The 25,513-nt window shown below is 41.8% G+C and overlaps 1 protein-coding gene across 2 annotated transcripts in view; it reads left to right on the top strand.

Annotated features, from left to right (window-relative positions):
• LOC120943305 (trinucleotide repeat-containing gene 6A protein-like) overlaps nucleotides 1–14,192 on the top strand; it is a 42,882-nt gene extending 28,690 nt beyond the window's left edge. For both annotated transcript variants that reach the window (XM_040356524.1, XM_040356525.1), the window contains 2 exons: nucleotides 11,735–11,825; nucleotides 13,724–14,192. In XM_040356524.1, the coding sequence (XP_040212458.1) occupies nucleotides 11,735–11,825; nucleotides 13,724–13,837 (205 nt within the window). In that variant the 3' untranslated portion in view covers nucleotides 13,838–14,192. The remainder of the gene's footprint in view (nucleotides 1–11,734; nucleotides 11,826–13,723) is intronic.
• The last annotated feature ends 11,321 nt before the right edge of the window (nucleotides 14,193–25,513 follow it).

Here is a 25,513-nt window from a genome sequence, read left to right as displayed (position 1 = left end):
GCAGAAAGCTTTCCATTCTGTGCCAGAAACACGAACAGCTAGTCAGGCTTTAACTTGTACTTTGAGCCAGATGAAATTCCTCAGAAATGACTGAGCAGTGCTGTATCCCTGCATTCAGGATACACTGGACTCTTAGAGCCATGTCCAAGGAGCAGCTTTGTAGCAGAGATTAGTAGTAGCTGCACATATACCCCTCTTTCTCTGCTGATTTATAGCTAGCTACACTACAGGCTCTTTTACACTGATGCGATTTTTGCTGCGCTGGAACACCTCTTTCCAGCAGAACAAATGCGCATCAAAAATATTTTCCTTTTAAATAGTATGAGATTTTTAAATTTGCTGCGTTGGTGCTGTGGTTTGAAAAGTCCTGCATGCTGCAAATTTGGTGCATCAAAAGCGCACCAAAGATGTGGCGTCTATTTGAAGTCAATGGGAACCACAAGAAACATGCACCCAGGGTGCTTTTGTAGGTCTTTTTGCTGGGTAAAGATCGGGCACCTGTCAGCGTTCTTCACAACCTGTAAATGGCGAATTGGGGGGAAGAAATGCATGTAGCAATGGGTGTTTTACAATTTTGCCATCCAGCTCCTCTGGTCATGCGGTTTTCGCTGAACTGGTGGAATTGCGGTATGTCTCATCATTTTTTTTTTTTTCTAAAATGTCTAAAGCTTATCTGCATGTAAACGAATGGATAAAACATTAGCTGATTAAAGCCAACACAAGTAGGTCTCATTCTTCTTGGTACCTGTCTGGGGAACTTTATATGCCATTTTACCCCCAGCTCCAAAATCGGAGTTCTGTAAGATCCCGCCCTTCCAGAAAGTGTGGGTGTTGGATAAGCTTGTCACCTTGCATTGAGTAATTCGGGGAAGGGACCTGCCGGAACTTCAACCTCTGGGCAGGATGTAACCTTTTTGTAGATGCTTTATCGCAGGTTGATGAACTCTACTTTTATCTGATCTTGTACAGTACTTACTGGGAGAGGAGTGGCAGTCAGAGAAGCCAAACAAGCTACAGATGGTCAAAGCCACCAGGACAGCAGCAGGAACCTTATGATTTCATACAATTGACTCTTTGCGGTCTGTGACATGAAGCACTATCAGTGGAATAGGTCACAAAAGAGATCTCGGCGGCCTATGGTAGCGGAGAGGTTGCCTCTTCGTGATCATGGGATCTGCTGATGTGTGCTACTGATAAAAAGTGAACTTTAAAACCAGGACAAAAAAAGAAAAAAAAGTTAAACCCTGTCAGGGTTTTGTATTTTTATTTTATTTTTTGCCAACCGTGTCCCATTTGGAAGAATTTCTTGTAAAATCCTTCCTAAAACACTGCACTAATTTTAAGAAATGCCATAAAAAAAAACTTGCCTTAAATATACTGACCCCCAACATGACCTTTTAGCTCTAGCTCTAACTCTGACCTAGATCAGACCTTGATTTAGGACCGGTGTATTGTCACATTCTGCTGCTTATCGTAGAATGCTCCGGAAGTCACGTGGCGGCCAACTGCGCATGCGCGATGCGTTCCAAACGCAAATGCGATGCGTTCCAATGGATTCACGACAGTACACACCAGTGAAACCTCGGTCGGCATCAAGGCTCTTTCCTTAACATCCCCGTGGATTGGAGGATGTTAAAAAAAAATAAAAATAAAAAAAAAAGAGCCAGGAGGCCGAGCGAGCGGAGCGAGCCGTCCGAGCAAAGCGAGGACGTGAGGCCGACTGGCCACTTTCCTCTAAATCCACGTCGCCCTGAATTCTGGGTTCGCTGGTGTGTACTGTCGTAAATCTATTGGAACGCATCGCACTTGCGTTTGGAATGCATAGCTCATGCGCAGTTGGCCGCCACGTGTCTTCCGCTGCATTCTACGATAGGCAGCAGACTGTGACACTACACCGGTTCACAATGGTGTGATGAAAGACATTGCATGCGATGTTGGTGCGATGCAAATTCAGCCATACAAACTGTCTGATTTCGCATTACATTCAGACCAAACTCATGCTGGACCTTTTATTGTCCACACCAGAATCTAATCGCACGGGTGTTCACACACTCGAGTGCCCGGTCTTGTGCTTCCAGCACAAACAAAACAACTGTGTGCACTGTCCAGGTTAAGAACCCTTTCACACGAATGGATAGAATGGGGCTTTTAGCTGCAGAGTTTCAAGTTTTCTACCGCAGCTAAAAGCTCACAATGCTTTCCTATGGCCCCGTTCACACACAGCGTTTAGCTGCGATTTTGTTAAATGCGGTTTGGTGCGAATAGAAAAAATAGAATTGAATGCGTCCAAGAGCGATTTAGCGCAGCTATATGCACATTGCAGTCTTTTGTGTCAACTGCGTATAGCAGCGTAAAAAAAATAAATAAATAAAAAGTGAAGCACAGCATAATCAAAAAAAAAAAGGGTTGCTGTGGGAATGACTACCCACAGCTAAACGTGGCCGCACGTAAACGTAGGTAATCGCAATGTACAAATGCAGCTAATCGCAGTGCCTGGAGCCTTGAATTTCACAGAACATTTACATGCCTTTAACTGCGGTAAAACAGCCCTCCGTGTGAAAGGCGCCCTAAAGTCTACCTCCTGGACGCCACATATGTGTGTTGCCATGTTATCAAGGGTTTAAAGTGGAAGTCTAATCAAAACCCTAATCTAATTTTAAATCTGCTCCCACCACCATTCTAAGCCCTATACTAAATAGCCTGTAAAGAAAAGATGTCTATACTTGTCTAATCTAAGGGTGCTTTGGTCAAGTCACCTGACTTCCCCAGTGACTGGCTTCAGGGGAAATGAGCTTGGACAACCGCTCCAGTTCCTGGGCAGTGATGTCACCCATAGACCTTTTGGGAAACCGCTGTCCCCTAGTGCCCCTAGGTAAGTATTGGCATCTTTTCTTTTCCGGAAAAAAAAAAGCAGCCGCCACATTGAACAATAGGTATACTTGGTACATGTTTAGTTTACAGCTTTACGCTAGGTAACCAGTGTTTGCCTTCTCAGCTCCACAGTGAATAAAGCTGCCAAGTGACCATACACTGGGATGGGCATTCAGCAGGGTCACTGTAATTGCTGAACTCGCATGCCACTTAGAAAAAGTGAACATTTCTGAGAAACCTGTTTAAATAGTACCTGACCAATGAAAATGTTTAAGTCACAGATAAAAATTGTTTTCTTTATCGCCTGTTGAGGAACACAAGAATGCTTAATAATTTTTGTATATTGGGGTTACATTACTGCCTTCATGAATTTAGGCATTCGTATATTTCAGAAGTGTTTTAAATCCTGTGTCACTCAATGAACTCAAAGATGACGACTTTACAGTGATTTATGCAGGGGGACACCAATCTTTACAACCTGAATGCCCAAAGTTTAATTCCTGTGACACACAATTGACTCTACAAACATTTTTACAGGAAGTACATTTTTTTGCTTAGGACAGAGTGAATAAGGGTTAGTTGTCTTTGTCCTTAATGGGGAGATTTCCCTTCACTTCCTGTGTTAATGATGGTTGGTCACAGAGACGACAAAGGGAGAGCTGGCTGAGATTTAAACCCTTCCTCGCTCCCATCCAAATACAAAAAGTATTGGTTGGAGTTCCACTTTTGTCATTGGTAAAGCCTTTAAATCGTTGTCCGCGGTTGACACTGGTACGACTTGAGATGTCAAATCGCATCTCAAATTGTCGGCAATTGTACCGTCCTAATCGGTGCGACGCCGCATCTGCGGCGTTGCACCGATTTCAAAAAGTAGTTCCTGTACTACTTTTTGCGATTTCGGGCCGCGATTTACTTTGACATCTGTGCAGAAACCTGCACAGATGTATCTGAAATCGGGGCCGAAATCGGGAGTGACTCGCACGATTTCACTCCCGCAGCCCAGTGTGAACCTGGGCATAAGAGTTGATTTACTAAAACCTGCAAAGTGCAAAATCTGGTGCAACTGTGCATGGTAGCCAATCGGCTACCTTCAGCTGGTTCAATTAAGCTTTGCCAATGAGCCCAGGTTCACATCGGACCGATTTGACATGCCAAACCAGCGGCTATTGCCGGCAATGGCACCGTCTGAATTCGGTGAGGCGGCAACTTTGTGGCATCGCTCCTATTCCCATAAGTATTTCCTGTTCTACTTTTGATGACTTGGGAGGGGGGCGTCTTATTTGTATAGACATCTGCATGAACCCGCACAATTTTCTAACCTGCAGTCTAACCTTTAAGCTGATTGGTTTCTGTGTAGAGCTGCACTAGATTTTGCAAATGCCAGTTTTAGTAAATCAACCCTATAAAGTATTTAACATTTCTAAAATCTTTGTAAAATTTAGCTTATGATTGTAATATTGACTTGCTGTATTGTTTTTAGTAAAAAAAACGACATATCTACTTCTGTACTAAAAGTAATTATTACACAAGTGACCCTTGGACTCTTTATCTGTACTTGTCATAGTGATATATAACTACAAAGCAAACTGCTGAATGACAACAGAAAAGTCCAGAGGAAGCCTGATTGAACGGATTAACTCTTTCACAGCTTTCTATTTAGGATGCCTAGGAACAGTAACAGTCTCATAAACAATCATCTACTTTGGTAAACCCTCCATCCGTTTCTTTTCTTACGTTTTCACTGTATATTTTAACTTTTAAAGCGGTGTTCGACCCCCCCCCCCCCTCAAAAAAAATATTAAAAACAGCAGTTGCACATACTGCAGAGGTAGACCAATTAATTTAGACCTCGTTCACACCTTGTGCAGAGATGTGAGTTTTTCTGCACCTGTTTTTTGCAAGGGCACAAAAAAGCAATTGTTCTCTATGTGCCCTGTCCACCCCACAACACTGGTATCATGTGCAGATTTTTTCTGTTCAGAAATCAGCGTGTGTGCAGTTTTCTTTGTTCCATTGCAGAGAATTTATGTGCTGTATTTCTGCTCAGAAAAAAACTCAAGTGACAGCCATGTTATGGTGTGAACAAGGCACACAGAAAACAATTGTTTTCTTTGTGTCCTTGCAGAGACCTGCCAAAAAAACAAAGTTTCTTAAGCCTTGGTTGTACATGCTGCTAGTCACACCCCCCCCCCCCCCCCGTTCCCCAGTGGGTTGAATGAAAAAAAAAACACAGCTCAGGTCAGAGCTGCTGTACTAACAATTTAATTATTAGGACAGAGATCTCACCTGCTGTTGCTTTTTGACAGGGGGACGTTCATGAGCCCTTCATCTAAAGCCGGGCGAACGGCTGCCATACACGGCTCCAGTGTTTCTATTGAATCAGCCTATGCCACCTGACATTCAGCCCGTGTGTGTACTGGGTTTTAAAAGAAAGCAGAATATTGTAAATGAGCCTAAAGCCAATATTGTCATCTGTAGAACAGGTTTGGAGTAAGGCCTGGTTCACACCTATGCATTTTTTTTAGTGTGTTTTCAGTTTTGCAAAAACGCAACATTTAACATGGTTTCCTATGGATGTTCACATCTGTTCATGTTATGGAAAGGCCAGGGACTTGTTTTTGGTTCCATAGACTGCAATAGATCAAAAACGTTTATTGAAAAACGCAAAATGCACCTGGAACATGCAAACTGCAACCTGCATAGGTGTGAATCAGGCCTCATTGGATGCAACTTTTAGATGCTTGGGCTTTTTGGTTTCTGGCAATTATCCAGCCCTATGTTTTTTAACAGTAAAATCCAGCCCTATGTTAGTGTTGCATAAATGGCTCTCCATCCTAAGACCCCTTTAACACTGGGGCATTTTTCAGGAGTTTTAGCGCTTAATAACAGCATCTTTAAAGCACCTTTCAAGCTTCCCCTGAGCTTTCACAATGGGGCTTTGCGCCTGCAGGATGGGAAAACTCCTGCAAGCAGCATCTTTGGGGTGGTGTATACACCGCTCCCAAAACGCCGTGCCCAATGAAATGAATGGCAGCACTGCCGAAGCACCTGCAAAGCGCTTCGGCAGCGCCGCAACACGGTTGCACCCTTTCTTAGGCCACTAGCGAGGGTTAAAAGCGCCCTGCTAGTGGCCGAAATGCGCAGCTAACACTAGCTTTACCGCCAACACCTGCACTGCCCCAATGTGAAAGGGGTCCAACTCTGGGCTTCTGCTTCGTTGCATCTAACCAAGATGGTGTATGATGTATTAACAGGGGAAAACCTGCAGTGTTGATTTGATTATTGACCGTTTAGATGTGTCGCTGTGTACAGGAGATCAAAGACCGCCTGGGGGGTTCTGCTAGCAATCCTTCACTTTAGTGGCAAGAGCAGCTGTGCTGAACATTTCCCTTAAAGTGACAATTGATTTTTTTTTTTTTTGCTTTCTTTTTCATCAGTCTTTCTAAAATGTCAAGTATTGTGTGTGTGTGTGTGTGTGTAAGTGTGTGTGTGTGTTTCTTTTCGTGTCCGTTTAAAAAGTATTTTTTACCGTTGTTTTCAGGCTACCTTTTTGTCCCATGCATGTTTTCTGCCCTCCACTGATGCACTTCACTGCTCACCGGTGTAGAGTAAGCAGTGCCGTTATTTTTGTCTCATTAGATAGAGAATTAGAGAATTATATATATATATATATATATATATATATATATATATATATATATATATATATATATATATATATATAATTTCTCTATCTATCACACATACACTACCCATAGCGCTGAATGTGTCTGCATGTAGATGTGTACAGGCATACCCCACTTTTACGTACACAATGGGACCAGAGCATGTATGTAAAACAAAAATGTACTTAAAGTGAAACAATACCATTTTTCACTTCTAAGGTGTAGTGGGGGGTCAGGGACAGTAGTGGGGGTCTCAGGAGCTGTAGTTGAGGTCTCAGGGGCTGTAGTGGAGGTGTCAGGGGCACACTGGAACAGGGCGGGCAATGCTCTCTGAGCTTCAGCTCCTTCTGCTACGGCTGCAAAATGTCTGTACAGTACTTGTGAGGCACTTTACATACACTCGCGGGTATGTCCTTACTCGCGAGTGTATGTAAAGTGAGTGTACTTAAAGTGAGGTATGCCTGTAGTCCAACTTTGTGTCAAGCAGGAAAGGGATGTGGAGAACAAACGTAGCCACCCTAAAACAGGAAGCCTGAGAACTGCAGAGAAATGCTTTCATTTTAGATATTCCTTCAATTTAAACATATTTTATTTTACAAAAAATGTGTGTTTAGTGTCACTTTAGCTCTTTCCCATGGCTTTTTCACTAAAGCATGTAGTAGTGCAATTTAAAACCAGATGTGTTTGTTCTATAAGTGTGTGATCTGTGCCCAGCATTGGTGAATAGTCATCACAGGTGATATTAGTAGAACTATTAAGTTGCTTAAAATTGCTAGTGTAGGTAAATAAAAAAAACTGAGAATTTCTGGCGTGGTTAACACCTAAATGGAGGAAAGAGGGGGATTGCGGGAGATTTGTCCCAAATTGGAAAGGTATCCCCTGACTTTCTATAGCTGACTTTTTAAAGATAATAGATGAAAAGATGCAGACAATGATAAGTACTAACCCCCTCTGCATGGTACTAAAATAAAAAATAAAAAGAAAATCTCTATCAGTTTTGCCAGAAAAGATGAGAATTCTCCCTTGTTGGGTCACAGACAAAAAAAAAAGAAGAAAGCATATCCCTCTCTAGTGTGTACTTGTCTCAATCCAGAGCATTTGTTTCCTTTTTATGTTCATTCCACAATCTTCATATTGGATTCCCCCTGTACAATACAGTGCCATGTCGATCACACAATTGGTGGTTAAATGGTAATATTTACATTGCCCTGTGCAGGATAGAGAGCTATTGTTTTCTTGTAGCGGTCCAGAAGGCAATAACAGTATAGAATTATCAAGGGGCTCACTTACTTGCACACAGTTTGGGAGATCTGGCTCTGCAATTTTGAAAGCACTGATAATTAACACATAATCTCCAGCGAGTACTCATCTGTGTAATTAATATGATCTGTTTTTTTATTAACTGGCAAACTATAATAAATACCCTGTTAATAGAATTATGTAATTCATGGCTGTTTTCTGGGCGCCTTCTGTGTTCAGTCAGCTGCAGACTCCTTGTTATGATTTCCATAGCAAACCTCCAATTTGCATGTCTTCTGCTAGCTTGTCAGGAGAGGTAAACACTGATTGGTTTGCTGATGTTTGTCTTTTCTTTTTTTTTTTCTGGTGATCTCTACTTAGCAAAGTCGGTGTAGAATGGGCAGAATAATAAGGGATTGTTGTGTTTTCTACAGCAGAATTCCTGCGGTAACAATTGTTGCTTTCATTCAGTTATTCGCAGTGAAGGGCATGCAGTCTTCATGGTTTATTTACGGAAACATGGACTGCTTTTTGTATATAATCATTCCTTTTATTTCCCTCATTAGTGTTTTTATATGTAGAGTGTTAGACACTTTTGCTGTTATTCTGAAGCTGTAGTTAAAGAAGTACGTAAATATTTTATAGGATACTAATGTAAACAGAATTCTGTGATTTTTTTAAATCTTTGTAAGAGGGGATCTGACAAGTTTGCTTGTTGCTGGATATTTTTTTGGAGGGTGTATAACTTGAAGTAGTTTATTATGCAATGGCTTGTGGTTTTTGCTTTTTATGGTTTGTGATGACTGTGGTAGAGCTATTGAAGGAAACTTGCCATGACTAAATAGGATTCCAAGGATGGGGTTTCTTAAAAATATTGTTATGATGATGCTCTGGCCTTTAACCACCAGGCTTTTTCTGGCACTTCTTTGTTTACAAGCTTAAATCTGTATTTTTTTGCTAGAAAATTTACTTTAAGTGGAGGTTCACCCGGAAATTACAATTTTTAACATTAGATTCATGCTCATTTTGTCAAGGGGAATCGGGTGTTTTTTTTTTTTTTTTTAAATCGAAGCTGTACTTACCGTTTTAGAGAGCGATCTTCTCCGCCGCTTCCGGGTATGGGCTGCGGGACTGGGCGTTCCCATTTTAATTGACAGTCCATCCATCACGTCACGATTTTCCGAAAGTAGCCGAACGTCTGTGAGCAGGCGCCGTATAGAGCCGCACCGACGTTCGGCTTCTTTCGGCTACTCGTGACGCGTTGGATGCGACCGTCGGAAGCCTGTCAATCAAAATAGGAACGCCCAGTACCGAAGACCATACCCGGAAGCGGCGGAGAAGATCTCTCTCTAAAACGGTAAGTACTGCTTAGATTTTAAAAAAACTAGCAGATTCCCCTAGACAAAATGAGCCTCAATCTAAGGTTAAATTTTTTTTTAGGGTGAACTCCTGCTTTAATACCCAATCCCCCCCCCCCCCCCCCCCCCCAACAATATACTTTTTTTTTTTTTTTTTGCCCGACACCCTAGGGCATGGGTCTCCAAACTACGGCCCTCCAGTTGTTCAAGAACGACAATTCCCATTATGCCCAGTCATGTCTGCAAATGTCAGGAGTTTTACAGTGCCTCATGGGACATGTAGTTCCGCAACAGCTGGAGGGCTATAGTTTAGATATCCCTGCCCTAGGGAATAAACACAGTATTTGCACAGTTTTGCGAACACAATTTTTTTGAGGAAAAAATACACATTGAATTAAAAAAAAAAACGCAATAGTTACTCCAATCTCTCTTTTTTTTTTTTATATTGTGAAATATGTTATGCCTAGTAAATGGATACCTAAAATGTCACAGCTTTTAAAATCGTGCACGCTTGTAAAATGGCGACAAACTACAGTACTTGAAAGCCTCCATAGGTGACGCTTTGAATGCCTTTACAGGCTACCTGTTTAGAGTTAGAGGGGAGTCTAGCGCTACAATTATTGCTCTCGCTCTAACGTGCACGGCGATATCTCACTTGTGCGTTTTGAATTCTGTTTACATATGCGTGCGCAACTTGCGTATGCGTTCACTTGAACACGGAGGCGCTTTAAAAAAAAATTAAATTCCCTTTTAATTTTTTTAATTTTTTTTTATTTTTATAAAAATATAAAAAAAATCACTTGTATTACTATACCTAGAAATGTAAACATCCCTTGTAATAGTAATGAGGATGACCGGTCCTCAGGGGAGAGATCTGGTTTCAAAAATATTCCAAATCTCTTCTTTACCTCTTATTAAAAAGCAATAGTTCCAAAAAAAAAAAGATTTTCTTCCAGCCTGGACAAGAAGTAATGTCCATAGAATCGATCAGTATATTCCATTTTTATCTTTTGGTCTATTAGTGTCTGGCTCGGATGACATGAGTGCTGGATGCAGAATGGCATGTGCTGTTATGTAGTGATGGTGTTTTGGCTGCTGAATTCGCTGGCAGCAATGACCAAAAATTATAGTATGCGTATGACGTGTTCCAAATCTGTCATGCTAATTCTTCACCCCTGAGAACACTCGCATCCTAGTCCCGGACTATACATGGGACCTTGTAAAGCGGGGATATGCAATTAGCGGACCTCCAGCTGTTGCAGAACTACAAATCCCATGAGGCATCGCATGGCTCTGACAGCCACGAGCATGACACCCAGAGGCATGATGGGATTTGTAGTTTTGCAACATCTGGAGGTCCGCTAATTGCATATCCCTGTTGTAAAGGGATTTTCTTAAAATGACAAACATGTCATACTTCTCTGCCCTGTGCTAATGGTTTTGCACAAAGAAGCCCTGATTCTTCATTTCTGAGGTTCCATGCAGGCGCTCATGGCTCCTCCCCCTTCTGAGTGCCCCCATGGAAAGCTGCTGTTTGCTATGGGGGCACTCATGCAGGCTTTCTCCCAAGCCAAGCTCCGTGTTTGAGACATAGTTTGGGTTGGCCCAGCTCTCTCCTCACAGGCAGCGATTCACCACTGCTGCCTCTGTCCAGTAAGGAGGGAATGATTAGGAGAGAGCGGTTGCTCTCGAGCACAGCGCTGGATTGAGATTGGGCTCAGGTAAGTATTTAGGGGGAGCTGGGGTGGAGAACAGAACGTGGAAGATTATTTTACCTTTTAATGCAGAGAATGCATTACAGCGGAACTTTACCCATAACTTGATGAAATAAATTTTGTTTTTTGGCAAGGAACATACATTCCACATTAATTGTGCTACCAAAATGAAAGCGTGCTGCAAATTGCCTCCAGCATTGTTTTCTTCTTGCTGGAAGCTGACATTTTGCTGAAGCCCAGAGCCCCCGAGTAAATCTTAAGGTTGTCAGAAGATTCACCTTTACTTTTTCTACACAGTGCCAAAACATAGAGGATAACTGGGGTGAAACATTGGGTTACTAGTTTTAAACAGTATAGACACTTGTTTTTACATTTTTTGCTATACCTGAAAAAGGGACCAGCCTGAAGTGATCTTGCAGGAGTGAATTTTCTGACTAAAGTTCCACTTTAAGATCATAAATCTTCTATCACAACCACTTTTAGTGGGAAATACAGGTTTTGACAGTTAAATGACGGTAAGCCTGTACATTTATGAAAATTCAAGACTGAATATTTATTTTTTGTCCAAAAAGCAAGTTTATTAATCAAAATTTAACACACACAGTCCAAAGTACCACAATCTTATCAAATATAGCAAACACATACAAGGCCATAAACCATACAAGCACTGTAATTAAACAGGGATGGTCATTCTGAGGGGTCATACAACCGCAGCCAAAGACTGAATATTCTGATTATTGCATAAGCCCCATCATGACTTTTTTTTTTTTTTTTGTATAAATACAGGGAAACTTTAATGACATAACTAGATGGATAACTTCTCTTCTAGCATTCATAAAGGCAATAAGTAAATGGTTTGTTAACATGTAATCCTGATGTCTTTTAGGAGTGCAGTGCAAGAAGAGGAGGTACAGTTAATGGAAGAAAAAAAAAATCGTAAGAACGATAAAAAAAAGAAGGAAGCTGCCGCTAAAAAGGTAAATTATTCTCATGAAAAAAAAGCTGGATAAAGGATTGCGGCTTTAGTCCCTTTCCACTTGCAGAAAAAGACAAATGTTAACTTTTTGGTGGTAATGTTCGCTTTACAGTTATTTAAATCGGTGGAAAAAACGGCTGTACAAAATACCAGCAGACAGACGGTTGCACTGAGTGTCTGCAGGATCCTGGCATTGTACCCACAATCTGCTTGAATGCGGGTACAGTGCTTTACAGGCTCATAGTAAAAAAAATGCTTTTTTTTTTTTTTTGCAAAAATTTGCTCATTATATCCTGTAAAGCGGTGGTAAACTCTATGAAGAAAGGCAATATAATGTGCTAGTATGCATCACATGCTAGCGCGCATCACATGCTAGCACATCATGAAAGTCTTGCCTTAAAACTAAGCCCTCCAGTAGTGCGCTGTCACCACTGCAGAGGCTGCCCTCTTCACCTGGTCTTCCTTCGGGGTTTACTGACTCCAGCCATCAGACCGGCCAAGCCACAATGTCACTCGCATCCGTGGCACACAGCTTTGAGGGAACGGCACAGGTATGCCATTCCTTCAGAGCGCATGCACTGGTGACATCACCGGCTGCTGTTCACTAGAATAACTTTTGAATGGTGCATGTTTCGGAGAGGTTTATTTGTGTGTATATAAAATTATATATATAATTGCGTTGGTGGTAAAGCGCTGCTATTTTTTAGCAGCACTTTACCGTCAATTTCGTGGCACTATTCAGCCCATAGCAGGGTGCTTTTAACCCCTGCTAGCAGACGAGAAAGGGTTAAAATCACCGTAAAGCGCCTCTGCAGAGGTGCTTTGCCGGCATTATAGCCGTCATGTCCATTGATTTCAATGGGCAGGAGCGATGGAGGAGCAGTAAACACACCGCTCCAAAGATGCTGCTAGCAGGACTTTTTTTTTTTTACAGTTCTGCTAGCGCACCGCTCCAGTGTGAAAGCCCCTCGGGGCTTTCATACTGGAGAGACAGTGGCTCTTTCAGGGCGCTTTGCGGGTGCTATTTTTATTGTGAAAGGGGTCTAAAGGCAACATTTTATTTTATTTATTTCCCATTTTTGATAGAGTAGGAGAGGGTTATATCACTCTTTTGCCTTCTGTGTCCCGTTGGGTAGATTTCCCTTCTCTTCCTGTCCCATAACCCCAACAGGAGTGAGAGGGAATCGGAGTGTCACCAGAACTTGTGTCCCCATTGGAAGATTTCCCCCACTATTACTGTTTTGATGTCAACTCAAGATTTGGAATTGACTTTTACTTTCATTTTCGATGATGACGGTAAATAAAACAAACGGGATGGTGAATCTCCCTAATGAGGGATAGACAGCAATGAAAACTCTATCTAAAAACGAAGCAAAAAGTTTTGCCTTAAGGTTCAGTAGATTCACAATTCAAAATTTCCACCAGGACTTGAATAGAGGGGAAATCTTCCAGGGGACACGTGTTCCTGTGACAACTGTCTACAAGGGGAATTTCCCTCACTGAAAAATATCCACTCATAAACAGTAGGGGGAACATATGAAAAAAATAAGTCTGATTCTAACCCTCCACATTATGCAGAATAAAAAATGGTTGAAAGTGGTGACAGTTGATGGTTTTGTTTTAGAAATGGTGCTAAAGGAAAAATCTTGTTCTCCATAGTTGACCATTCCTGCAGGACAGGTTCACGTTTAATAGTATGTTTTTTTTTTTTTCCTTTTTTCTTTCCACTATATCTTGCCTATTCAGAATACATTTCTATGAGTAGATGTGGGCATATATCTAAAAATGTTGTACTTAAAAGTTTGTAAACAAATAAAAATGTTGTACTTGACATTCATTATGTGGTGTTCGATCATTAATATATGGCAACCTTTTTTTTTTCCCCCTTTTCTTTTGCAGGCCTCTGAACAAAAAAACAAAGGTAGGCCTTTTAACCGAGTTCTTGTAATCTGTGGTAGACGGTTTATTGTTTTTGCAGAGATTGTTTTTATGTGTCCTTTCACCTCTGCATGATCTTTGGATTGCGGTCGTTTTGTGTAAACACTGGTTTCTTCACCAGAGTAGCTGTCCTCCGGTACAAATATTATCTTCACTTCCCTTTTTATGTCTTCCGAAGTAAACTTGCTTTGTTACAGAAAGAAGCTAAAACCTGAAACTTGCACTTTTAGTGAAACGGCGACTAATAATAATCTACATGAAAGATGCTTTTCTGGAAAGTTGGTTATATGAGATTTAAAGAGAACCAGTCACAAGTCCACATCTATAATAATCCTATTCTACATATGAATGAAGGTTTTATTTAGAAAAAAAAAAGCCTTTTGCACCTCACCAAACATGTACAGGCATACCCCACTTTTAAGTACACAATGGGACCAGAGCATGTATGTAAAACAAAAATGTACTTAAAGTGAAACAATACCTTTTTTCACTTATAGGGTGTAGTGGGGGGTCAGGGGGTGTAGTGGGGGGGTTAACAGTTGTAGTTAAGGTCTCAGGGGCTGTAGTGGGGGTGTCAGGGGCACACTGGAACAGGGTGGGCTATGCTCTCTGAGCTTCAGCTCCTTCTACTGCAACTGCAAAATGTCTGTACAGTACATGCAAGACACTTTACATACACTCACAGGTATGTCCTTACTCGCGAGTGTATGTAAAGTGAGTGTACTTAAAGCGGGGTATGCCTGTATATAAGAATATTCACTTTAAAATGAACACTTACAGCCTCATTAAGCATACATATGTGCAAATTGCAAACCAATAAAGTGAATAATCGGGTGCAAAAAATGTAAATAACGAATACATAATTTACAATACAACAAAAAAAACGGCAAATATATACTTCCACAGTGCAAAATATAATGTTTTAAAGTATTTTGCAAGAAGTGATTTTGTGCACATCCAGTGGTAAAGTATTTCAGTGCAATTTTTTGAGAGAGAATGCAGTGATTCCTACCACCATTCACCTATGCCAGGGGTGCCCAACCAGTGGCCCGGGGGCCACATGTGGCCCATGACCTCCTGCTCTGGGATGGTGGGTTGGCAAGCCCAGATCACAGTTTGATAATCTGCCATCCCAGAGCATCAGTTTTGTGAATGAAGCTAGCGGTAGGGCAAGCAAGCTGCTGCGCAGCAGAGCCACATAAGCTGATGCTTCCTGTAAAGCACTGGCTCCTGTCATAGGCAGAGTGATGCCAAATGCCCTTTGCCTGGTGCCACAACATCTGCTGATACCTGAATAGAAGACATATTAAAGGTACGTTTATTATTAACATCACAGCGTATATATGGGCATATCTGTTCTGCAGTGGTTACTGGGCTGCTTTCTAACTGATCCAAAGGTGCAGTGAGGGCCCATAGAGTAGAGTGGGCTGTGTCTGTGTCCTCTTTCCATATGCAGAGTGGACATGAGCCTGTCTTTCACCCGCTTCACTGATTGTGGCCCGTGACCGGTTACTAAGTCGCTTAAGTGATCCTCACTCTTCAAAAGGTTAGGCACCCCTGACCTATGCTCTCACCTCAAAGGATGGACTTGCCATGAGCTTGGTCTAATGCCCCTTCACCAGAGGCTGCTTTAAATCCTGCTCGGTTATAATGCTTCTAATATTTCTCTTGGTTCTGTCACTCTTGGAATGGACGTTTATCCTGTTAAGATTGTGTTCATGTCCTGCAATGGACAACACAGGGGAACCCCATAGTACAGTAAGCTTAAACAAATGTGTTTTTATTAAAATTGGACATACAAGATAAAGAAAATAGTAACAGCTTGTAATTAAAATGGTGGGGCCGTGGCTCCCTCATCACTTAGTTTATTCAGTCTGTCAGTCACCTGGCTCCGCCCAACCTGTTTTTTTCACGTGACTTACTCAAGGGTATCCCTAAGGAAGTCGCGTAACTGTGACTACTCATGTTGGGCTACCCCTGAGAAAGTTATCATGGATAGAAGCATCATAATGGAGCAGGATTCAAGGCAGCTCCTGCCTGAAATGGGTTCATTAGACCTAGATCATAGTGGGTCTGTCCTTTTGAGGTGAGAGCATAGGTGAGCGGTGGTGGAATTCACCGCTTTTTCTCAAAATAAAAATTGCACTGATCTAAATACTTTACCACTGTATATACACACAATCGCTGCTTGCATAAAATCCCAATATAATGACAATGTGCAAAATTTCAGGGCCGTATGAATGCTTTTTCAAGGCACTGTATGCTTAATGAGGCTGTAAGTGTTAATTTTAAAGTGATTATTTTCTTATATGCATTTCTTTTTTGGGGGGGGTCAACAGGCTTTTATATATATATATATATATATATATTTTTTTTTTTCTCTGGTAGCGCAGGTGATATTTTTACTGTAATGATTTTATATCTGGTTGGTCTAACTTTAAGGATTACTTGATTGGTTGCTTTCCTTGTTAAAACATATATGTATCTGCATAAGCGGACGCAGATCTGTCATCCAGCTGCTACGCTCAGGAATTTGGCCTACAACAGCTCTTCAATTGGATCAGGACTACACAGGCTAGCCTTCATCTCCCCACATGCATCAGTAAAGCTTGGCCACCCATGACCCTGTCACTTTCTTGGACCACTTATGATTAGTCCTGATCACTCCAGTCATCTAGTTATCCCACCCACTTTCAGGCCCTATTGTATCAAGTGATCAATGTTATTTGCTTTACATGTCAGTGGTCAAAACGCGATGACTGATCATTTGTATACTATAGGCAATTTAAAGGGGTTGTAAAGGTACAATTTTTTACCTTTACCTTAGTGCAGTCCTCCTTCACTTACCTTATCCTTCGATTTTGCTTTTTAAATGTCCTTATTTCTTCTGAGAAATCCTCACTTCCTGTTCTTCTGTGTAACTCCACACAGTAATGCAAGGCTTTCTCCCTGGTGTGGAGTGTCGTGCTCGCCCCCTCCCTTGGACTACAGGAGAGTCAGGACGCTCCTTTACATTGCAGATAAAGGAGCTGTGTGTTAGTAGAAAAAAAAAATGGTACATTTACAACCCCTTTAACTGGAACAATTATAGAGATTGGGAAAGTCCTAATTAAAATCAGAATTCCTTCTTAGTATGCTTGTTTCACTCTTGATACTCAGATGATTTAATCTAGACCGGGGTTTCCCAGACAGGGTTCCATGAAACCCTAGGGACCATCCAGCAGTTGCTAGGGGTTCCTTAAAGCGGAAGTAAACCCTTCAATTTGATAGTTACAAAAAACAGTTAACATTCCCGGCATGCCGGAAGTGCTAGCTGTCACATTTGCTTGTGCTCTCAACCAAACTGTCAAACCATCCAATGGCTGGTTTTATAATGGATCACATGTACAGCATCATGGCAGCTGCAGATTAAACAGAGGCTAAGATGTCCGCTTCCATGGCTGAAAACAATAGGAGGGTCTACTTCCACTTTGTAATGAGCAATTCCTACCTCTCAGAAGTTCCCACTGACCCATTGATCTTTGTGGCCATCTGTAAGGAGCATTCTTCCCACTGACCATCGAACTAATGTATCAGGAGTTGTAGATCTGGTCATTTCTAGCAGGGGTTCCCTGAAACCAGGAAGTTAATTCAAGGGTTTCTCCTGTGTTGAAAATGTTTGAGGTTGATCTAGTCGGGGGTCAGCAACCTGTAGCTCACGATCTACCATTAGATTGCGGACAGATGACTAGCAGATCTCAGTCTGGACTTGCTGATCCGCTATCCTAGAGCATCACACTGCAATGCAGAGACTACTAAGTCAGAGGTGTAGTAGGGAGCAAGAGCCGCATAAGCTGATGCCTCCTCAGTAGTGCATTTTACCACTTATCCCCAAGGTGGTGCCAGCAACAGGAAAGAGGAGATCTTCAGGTCAGTGTGAAGCAATATACTGGGCATAATGGTATAGGGCTGCTTACACACTGATGTTCAGCAGTTTACCCACACCGCAAGGCGCAGTTTAACTGCATCTTTCCTGAGGGTTTGCTGCGCTTCGCCATTCTGTTATATACTGCTGTTTTATCACCTCCCAACTTTACCTGTGAATGAGCCCTAAGGGTGTTGCTGCCTGTTGCAACCAAGGGGGCTCATTCACAAGTGCAGCGGGCACTGCTGCTCCTCTGAAAAGCAATCTGAGTTTGTGTTGACAGGTAGTGAGGAGGCGATATGTTGCCTTCTCGCCACGTTATATAAACCAACGATTTCCATATTGCGACATGGTAGTATGACAATTAGAGGTTTAAATTGGGTGTGAGGAGACGACAATGGGCAACACTGTGCCTGGTGATCTTCGACTTCTCCTGTGGTGTTCAGGCTGATCCCATCTCTTTTAAGGTTGCCTAACCCTGATCTTACCCCTGATCTAGAAGGTCTCAATGACGGCCAGACAACTATCATTTTCAAAAGTAACGAACAGTGGCTTAATAGTGAGCGGCTGTGTGAATAAGCAGTTGGCATTCAAGCTTAAGACCCCTTTCACATTGAGGCGTTTTTCATGCGGTACAGCGCTAAAAATAGCGCTGCAGGCTTCAATGTGAAAGCCTGAAGGCTTTCACACTGAAGCGGTGCGGTAGCAGGACTGCTCCAAAAGTCCTGCTAGCTGCATCTTTGGAGCGGTATAGGAGCGGGGTGTTTACCGCTCCGATACCACGCCTTCCCATTGAAATCAATGGGAAACCGCGGTAATACCACCAGCAATGCGGGCGGTATTAACCCCTTTTTGGCCGCTAGCGGGGGTTAAAACCTCACAGCTAGTGCCCGAATATCGCGGTAAATACGACGGTATAGCGGTGCTCAAAATAGCGCGGCTATACCGTCACCGCACCTCCGTTGCCCAATGTGAAAGCAGCCTTATTGTGCTGGAATGTGGGTTCAGTTCTGTATGGCGTTTTTGTCCTCCCAGACTTTACATGTGTCTTCTACTACAATTCAAAAACATACTGGTTGCTTTAGCTGGCTTTTGATTATATGGATTCTAGAATAAGTGTGTATTGTAGCAGTGATGTAAAATAATAAGCTTCTTTAGGCACCATGCACACCTCAACGTTTTATAGCTTGAAGCTCCAAAATGCTGGATGGGGGGGGGGGGGGGGGGAGAAACAATTCTCTATGGAGATGGTTCACATCTCCACTCAGTCGCCTGAAGCCAAATGCCTGAAACTCAAAGTTCTGGAGATTTTTTTGCAGCCTCCAATCGGGCAGATTTGAGCGTTTTTGGCACATTTTTATTCTCATAGCAATGAATGGAATCGCGCCATTTGTTTTTTTTTTGCGCAATTTTCTGCTCAAATGAGAAAAAAATATTTTGAATAAAATGTAAAATACACAAATGGCTAAAAATCATCAAAAAAAATGTATGTAATATATGAATAAGTAATAATTAAAGTGTTTTGGAAAAGTCACTAAGGTGACTTTACATGTATCCCATGCAGATATGCTGCAATTAATGAAAGTGTTAGAAATGAATAGGGGAAATATCTTTTTTGACACTGCAGCTGTGCGGTCACTTGATCCCTCTGTGCTGGCCAGCTTCAATATTTGCAGAGAAAGTTGGAGGGGCCCGACTATGTCACAGGGTAATCTCCACCCCTCCTGCTTCTCTGAAAACATTGAGGCTGGCCGCCTTTCCTATGTGCTGAATTATTCAGCTGAATAGAGGTGGGAGGGGCGGGGAGGAAAGCAATCTCATGATAGGGAGGGAGAGGGGAGAGACTGACAGAGGAGAGAGCAGGGCTGTGGATGACGAGGCACGTAAACTGACCACGGTATTCTGGGCTCAGCAGCCATGATTATCGTGGTCAGCAGAGGCAGGAGGGCTTGGGAACTGGCAGGATCAACCAGGTTTATTACCAGTTTGTAAGAGAAGAATTACACAGCACAAGCATTATAATATACTAATAAAATAACAAACCTCTAATATTTATTTAGTGTTGGGGTGTTTAGTTTTAATTATTTAAGGGGTAGTGGTTAAAGTTGAGGGTTAATTATATGTTACTTGGTATTAAATTTTTATTTGTGTGTTTATTTTACATTTATTTAGTAGTAGTGGTAAGCAATAAATACCCAACTCCTTATCCTAACCTAACCTAACCTTAAAGTGGTAGTAAACTCGTTACTACCACTTTGTACCTACAGGTAAGCCTTATTATAGGCTTACCTGTAGGTTAAAGAATATCTCCTAAACCTGTAAGGTTTTGGAGATATTCCCCTCGCAATGCGCCGCTGACTGCAGCGGCGCATGCGCAGCAGAGATCCTCGGCTAAACGCCCGGCATGCGCGGGAGTGACGTCATCGCCGCTCCAGCCAATCGCAGCGCTGGAACGGCGATACCTGGAAGACACGCCGAGGCAAGATGACATCTCCCTCGGCGTGAACCAGGTAAGTTCCTCTCACCTCGTTTCGAGGTAAGTATTTCATAATGAGCTAGTATGCGGTGCTTTTCGGGTTAAAAAAAAAAGACAGCGAGACCCAGAAATGAAACTTCCGCTGATTCGATTCCCCCCCCCCCCCCCCCGGTGTCACATTTGACATTTGGGGAGAGCAGATACCTGTCTAATCCAGGTATTTGCGCCTACTTCTGGCGAAAGAACGATGCAGTATCTGCAGCGATCTACGCCATGTCCAGCTTCTCCACCATCTCCCTGTCAGAACACAACAGCTCGGCGGGGGAGATTGCTGTACTAACCTCGCGTGGCTAGTACATCAGTTCCGGAGCTGACCATTTTTTTTTTTTTTGAGCAGCCCAGCTGTGTTGCATGAAAAAAAAAAATGAATAGTGCGCGTCCGACTTGATTTCGGTTAAGAGCGGACTGACATTTGTCAACACAGCTGAATATCTGCTGTGCATTTCCATGTGTGAAATCCATAATTTTTGTTTTCATGGCTTCTTTGCCAAATTGGAGACCAGTATACAAGTAACTACTGAACAACTATTGGCTTATAGATGAACCAGCTATATTTACTTGTACGCTGTCCAATTGATGCTGGTGTTAAAATAATTCCCACGGTGTGACAATTTGGGCCTTGAACCTGCATGTTTGTTGGCGATCCCTGCCTGTTACCTTATTTTATTCTCTTTTTTTTTTTTTTTTTTAGCCGTGCACATTTTTGTTTTGCAGCTAATATTGATTGGAGATCCTAACTAAATGGCTTTGTAATTACTTCCCTTGCACATTCCACTTGCATTTTAGTCTTTGCAGTTTCTCACGTGAAGACCAAACCTAATCAGTTTTTGATTAAGTGGTTATCCCACAGCCTAGGCATGGTCTGGTAGCTGGTAATAAGAATATTTTCCTCCTTAAAATAATTTGGATCCCTAGTGTTCCTCTTGCATCTCTCTTGTAAAGAACACTGGCAGGGGAAGTCAGGACATGAGAAAATAATTATGGCCCACAGTAGGAGAAGTCTGTCCCCACTAGGAAGATCTCACTTATTGTGTCTTCATCAGGAAAGAAAGTGACGTCAATTCTCCCCAACAGGGACACAGATGGTAGTGAAATACTGGCATGCCAGAACCATAGACTTGAAGGCTGCCATTTTTTCATCCTTTTTGACATGCTGATGCTTTTCCTTAGTGTATGTAAAGTAAACACTTTTGCCTAGTACACACAATGAGAAAATCGGATGAACAATAACGCTTCCGGGGCGATCTTACGATAATCTGATCGTTGGTACACCACTTTCGAGAGCCGATCGCGACAGTTCGTGCAAAATTATATGAAGGGACAACCAAAACGTTTTTTATCACACGATGGCAGAACTATTTTCATTTAATCAGTACAGTATTTAGATAAAAAAAAAAATCGAGTGACCAAGACTGCACATGTTCAGAAACAAAAGAATACGTTACATCATTGTAGGGCTGCAACTAACGATTATTTTCATAATTGATTAGTTGGCCGATTATTGTTTCGATTAATCGGATAATAGCTTTATTAAAAAAAAAGTAGCATTTTTACATTTTTTGAGGCCAATTTGTTGTTGAGCAGATTACAAAACACAAATTGCCGCAAAAATACATTACATGCTTTTCTGCAGCTTCTCCATTGAAGTATATTGAACCAAAAAAAAAATAGCCCCGTGTTGCATTAAAAACTCCTTGCCCTTTCCAAATACGCAACAGCTGAAAAAAAATCATGGATGTGAACGTGTCCCATAGGAAAACATGTAAATTAACTGTAGTGTGTTTCTGCAAAAAGCACCAAAAAACAGAGGTGTGACCCCGGCCTGAGATGTTTAGTAACATAATGGGGTTAAAAAAACAAAAATAAGAACAAAAAGAGCAAATCGCTACTGTAAGGGGTTCATTTTATTACTGTGGGACAGTGAAAGTAATTACAGTAGCGATTTGCTTTTTTTGTACTATAAAGGGCTAATTTTAGTTTTTTTTAACCCCATTATGATACTGGCCGATTAATCGATTATGAAAATTGTGATCGATTAATTTCATAATCGATTAGTTTCGGCTCTACATCATTGCAGGAAGTTGTATTCCGTCTTACGAGATTTTTCATAACTCTAGTAACCTATTTGTTTTCGACATGAGACTAATGCCCTGTACACACTATCTGAATTTCTAATAGGATAAAATCCGATGGAATTTTCCATCGGAATTCCGTTCAAGCTGTCTTGCATACACACTGTCGGACCAAATTCCGACCGTCCAAAACGCCATGATGTAAAACAGTACAATGAGCCGAGAAATAAGTTCAGCGCTTCTGAGCATGCATCGGCTTGATTCTGAGCAGGCATGTTTTTTTTTTTTTTCTCCGGAGTTCAGACGATCACACAGACGATTTGAATTTCCGATATGTTTTTTTTTTTTTCCGATGGGGGGGAATCCTGTTCTATTTCTAAACTCCTCCGGAAAAAAAGTCAGATGGGGCCCACACACGGTTGGAAAATCCGATGAAAAAATTCCGTCTGACTTTTTTCATCAGAAATTCGTGTGTACAAGGCATAACATGCAAAAAAACAAACAGATGATGATTTGTTTTGTATGATATTCTCATTGTGTGTACTTGACATTTATCTTTGTTTTTGGATAGAGATGAGAATAATTAAAACCTTTCCCTTTTGCTGTCCCAGGGACACAGCAGGAAGTGAGGTGATCTGCCCTCTTAGACCGTTGTCACCAAAACAGGGGTTCCCATCAGCATTTTTTCCCCCTCAACTCCTGTTTCTACGATGGCTCAAAGATTGTTGGGTTTCCAGTCACTTTTTGTTAACATTGAGACAATGATCACCAGGACAGAGGGAGAGTCTCCCCAGCAGGGATATAGACAGCAATAAAGCCCTGAAAAATTTGCAATTTCCTACACTGCCCAATAATAGGGAAAAAAAAAGCTTTGATTTTTTTTTTTTATACATTTTTAAGGCCTCTTGCACATAATACTCCTGCATCTACTTGTTCAGATTTTTATTTATTTTTTTAATGTATTTGTATGACGTATTTATGCAAATGCACGAAAACGTATTCTCACGTGCTCATTTTGCACAATATGTAAATGCCCATTTGCACGCATGATGCATAAATTACTGACCAAAAAATATTTTTCTATTATTTTTGCTAAAAAAGGCAGAGCGCTACAATTAATGGGCTGTATTTCAGCTCTGTGTAAAACAAAACACAAAAAACCCTGTACTGAGCTTTTTTAAGCTGCAGTGTGCAAGAGGCCTAAGGGTTCGTTAACCTTGCATTACAAGTTGCAATTGCAAGCATGCGTGTCACATTAAATGTGCGTCTTCGTGCTGTTACTTTGACTAGCTCAAATGTACCAGAGCACACCACAATTCTAAATTTGTGTAGAAATGTGCTATGCTGCAAATCAAATGCATCAGGTCCTACATTTTCATGCTTTGTGGTGCGTTCTAGTCCATTTGTTTTTGTAAATGACAGAAATGGTCATGCTGTGGTCTGTCCTGGTTTGAATGGACCCTTGTATGTATATTGGCCCTAATGCGTCTTAACTCCTTAATACATACAGAAGTCACATTTGAATTCCCAAAATCGATGAATGAAAAGTCTGCACCACTCTGGCAAGAGGGGCTGTAGTTGTGAATGGAGTGCAAGTATGGTGATGCCATTGTATTTGTAGTCATTTAACCACTTGCTTACTGGGCACTTAAACTCCCTTCCTGCCCAGGCCAATTTTCAGCTTTCAGCGCTGTCGCACTTTGAATGACAATCGCGCTGTCATGCAACACTGTACCCAAATTATTATAATTTTTTATATATCTATATATTCCGTGCCCCGACCCCCACAAATCTTTTTTTTTTTTTTTTTTGTGGTATTTAATTGCCACTGGGTTCTTATTTCTTTACTAAACAAACAAAAAAAAATATTTGGAAAAAAACAATGTCTTTCAGGCTCCATGCACACTAGGAGCAGAAAAAACAAAGTTTTTAGCTTGAAAAACGTGGCATAACAGACGCAAAATTAAAGCATATTGTACAGAGTTTAGGCGAGTCTATGAGAGTTTAGGCGAGTCTATGAGAGTTTAGGCGAGTCTATGAGAGTTTAGGCGAGTCTATGAGAGTTTAGGCGAGTCTATGAGAGTTTAGGCGAGTCTCTGAGAGTTTAGGCGAGTCTCTGAGAGTTTAGGCGAGTCTCTGAGAGTTTAGGCGAGTCTCTGAGAGTTTAGGCGAGTCTCTGAGAGTTTAGGCGAGTCTCTGAGAGTTTAGGCGAGTCTCTGAGAGTTTAGGCGAGTCTCTGAGAGTTTAGGCGAGTCTCTGAGAGTTTAGGCGAGTCTATGAGAGTTTAGGCGAGTCTCTGAGAGTTTAGGCGAGTCTCTGAGAGTTTAGGCGAGTCTCTGAGAGTTTAGGCGAGTCTATGAGAGTTTAGGCGAGTCTATGAGAGTTTAGGCGAGTCTATGAGAGTTTAGGCGAGTCTATGAGAGTTTAGGCGAGTCTATGAGAGTTTAGGCGAGTCTCTGAGAGTTTAGGCGAGTCTCTGAGAGTTTAGGCGAGTCTATGAGAGTTTAGGCGAGTCTCTGAGAGTTTAGGCGAGTCTCTGAGAGTTTAGGCGAGTCTCTGAGAGTTTAGGCGAGTCTCTGAGAGTTTAGGCGAGTCTCTGAGAGTTTAGGCGAGTCTATGAGAGTTTAGTTTATAGGCGTTTTTTGCACTACACGCCCCTCTGCAAAAGTTTTTACTCCCACAACACGCCTAAAAAAACGTTGGCACTTGAGAAGAGATAAGAGGAGTTTAGGAGAGACTGACGTTTTTACAGCTCCTAAACTCCTCCAGGAAACGCGATAGTTTTTTTTTTCCTGCCTCTGAACGTCCCTGACAGAAAACGCCTGTAGCAGTCAATGTGCAAAGACACATAGAGCACAATAGAAGTGCTTCTAGAAGCAGTAGAAAAAAACGTCAAACTCCTGTAGAATCAACGTTTTTTAAGTCCAGTGTGCATGGAGCCTTATATTTTATTAAATATTTTGCAAACAAGTGATTTTTCTCCTTCACTGGTCAGGCGGCACTAATAGCTGGCACTGGTGGGCACTGATTAGCAGCCCTGGTGATTAAAGTGGCCCAATGTTACAGAAGCTGGTAAACGGCTTTCTTCTTTTTCACGCTTTCAGCGTAAAGAAAAAATAAGCTAGAAACCGGCTTCTGTTTACTTCCGTGATCAACTGTCATTGACTGACCGCTGATCAAGTGGTAAAGAGCCTGTTGTGATTGGCCCTTTACCTTGCTCTGTGATCAGCTGAGTACGC

The sequence above is a fragment of the Rana temporaria genome, chromosome 6 (genome assembly GCF_905171775.1).
Source record: "Rana temporaria chromosome 6, aRanTem1.1, whole genome shotgun sequence".
NCBI lineage: Eukaryota > Metazoa > Chordata > Amphibia > Anura > Ranidae > Rana > Rana temporaria.
Note: the sequence above shows the minus strand (reverse complement) of the source record. Positions and strands in the feature narration are given on the sequence as shown.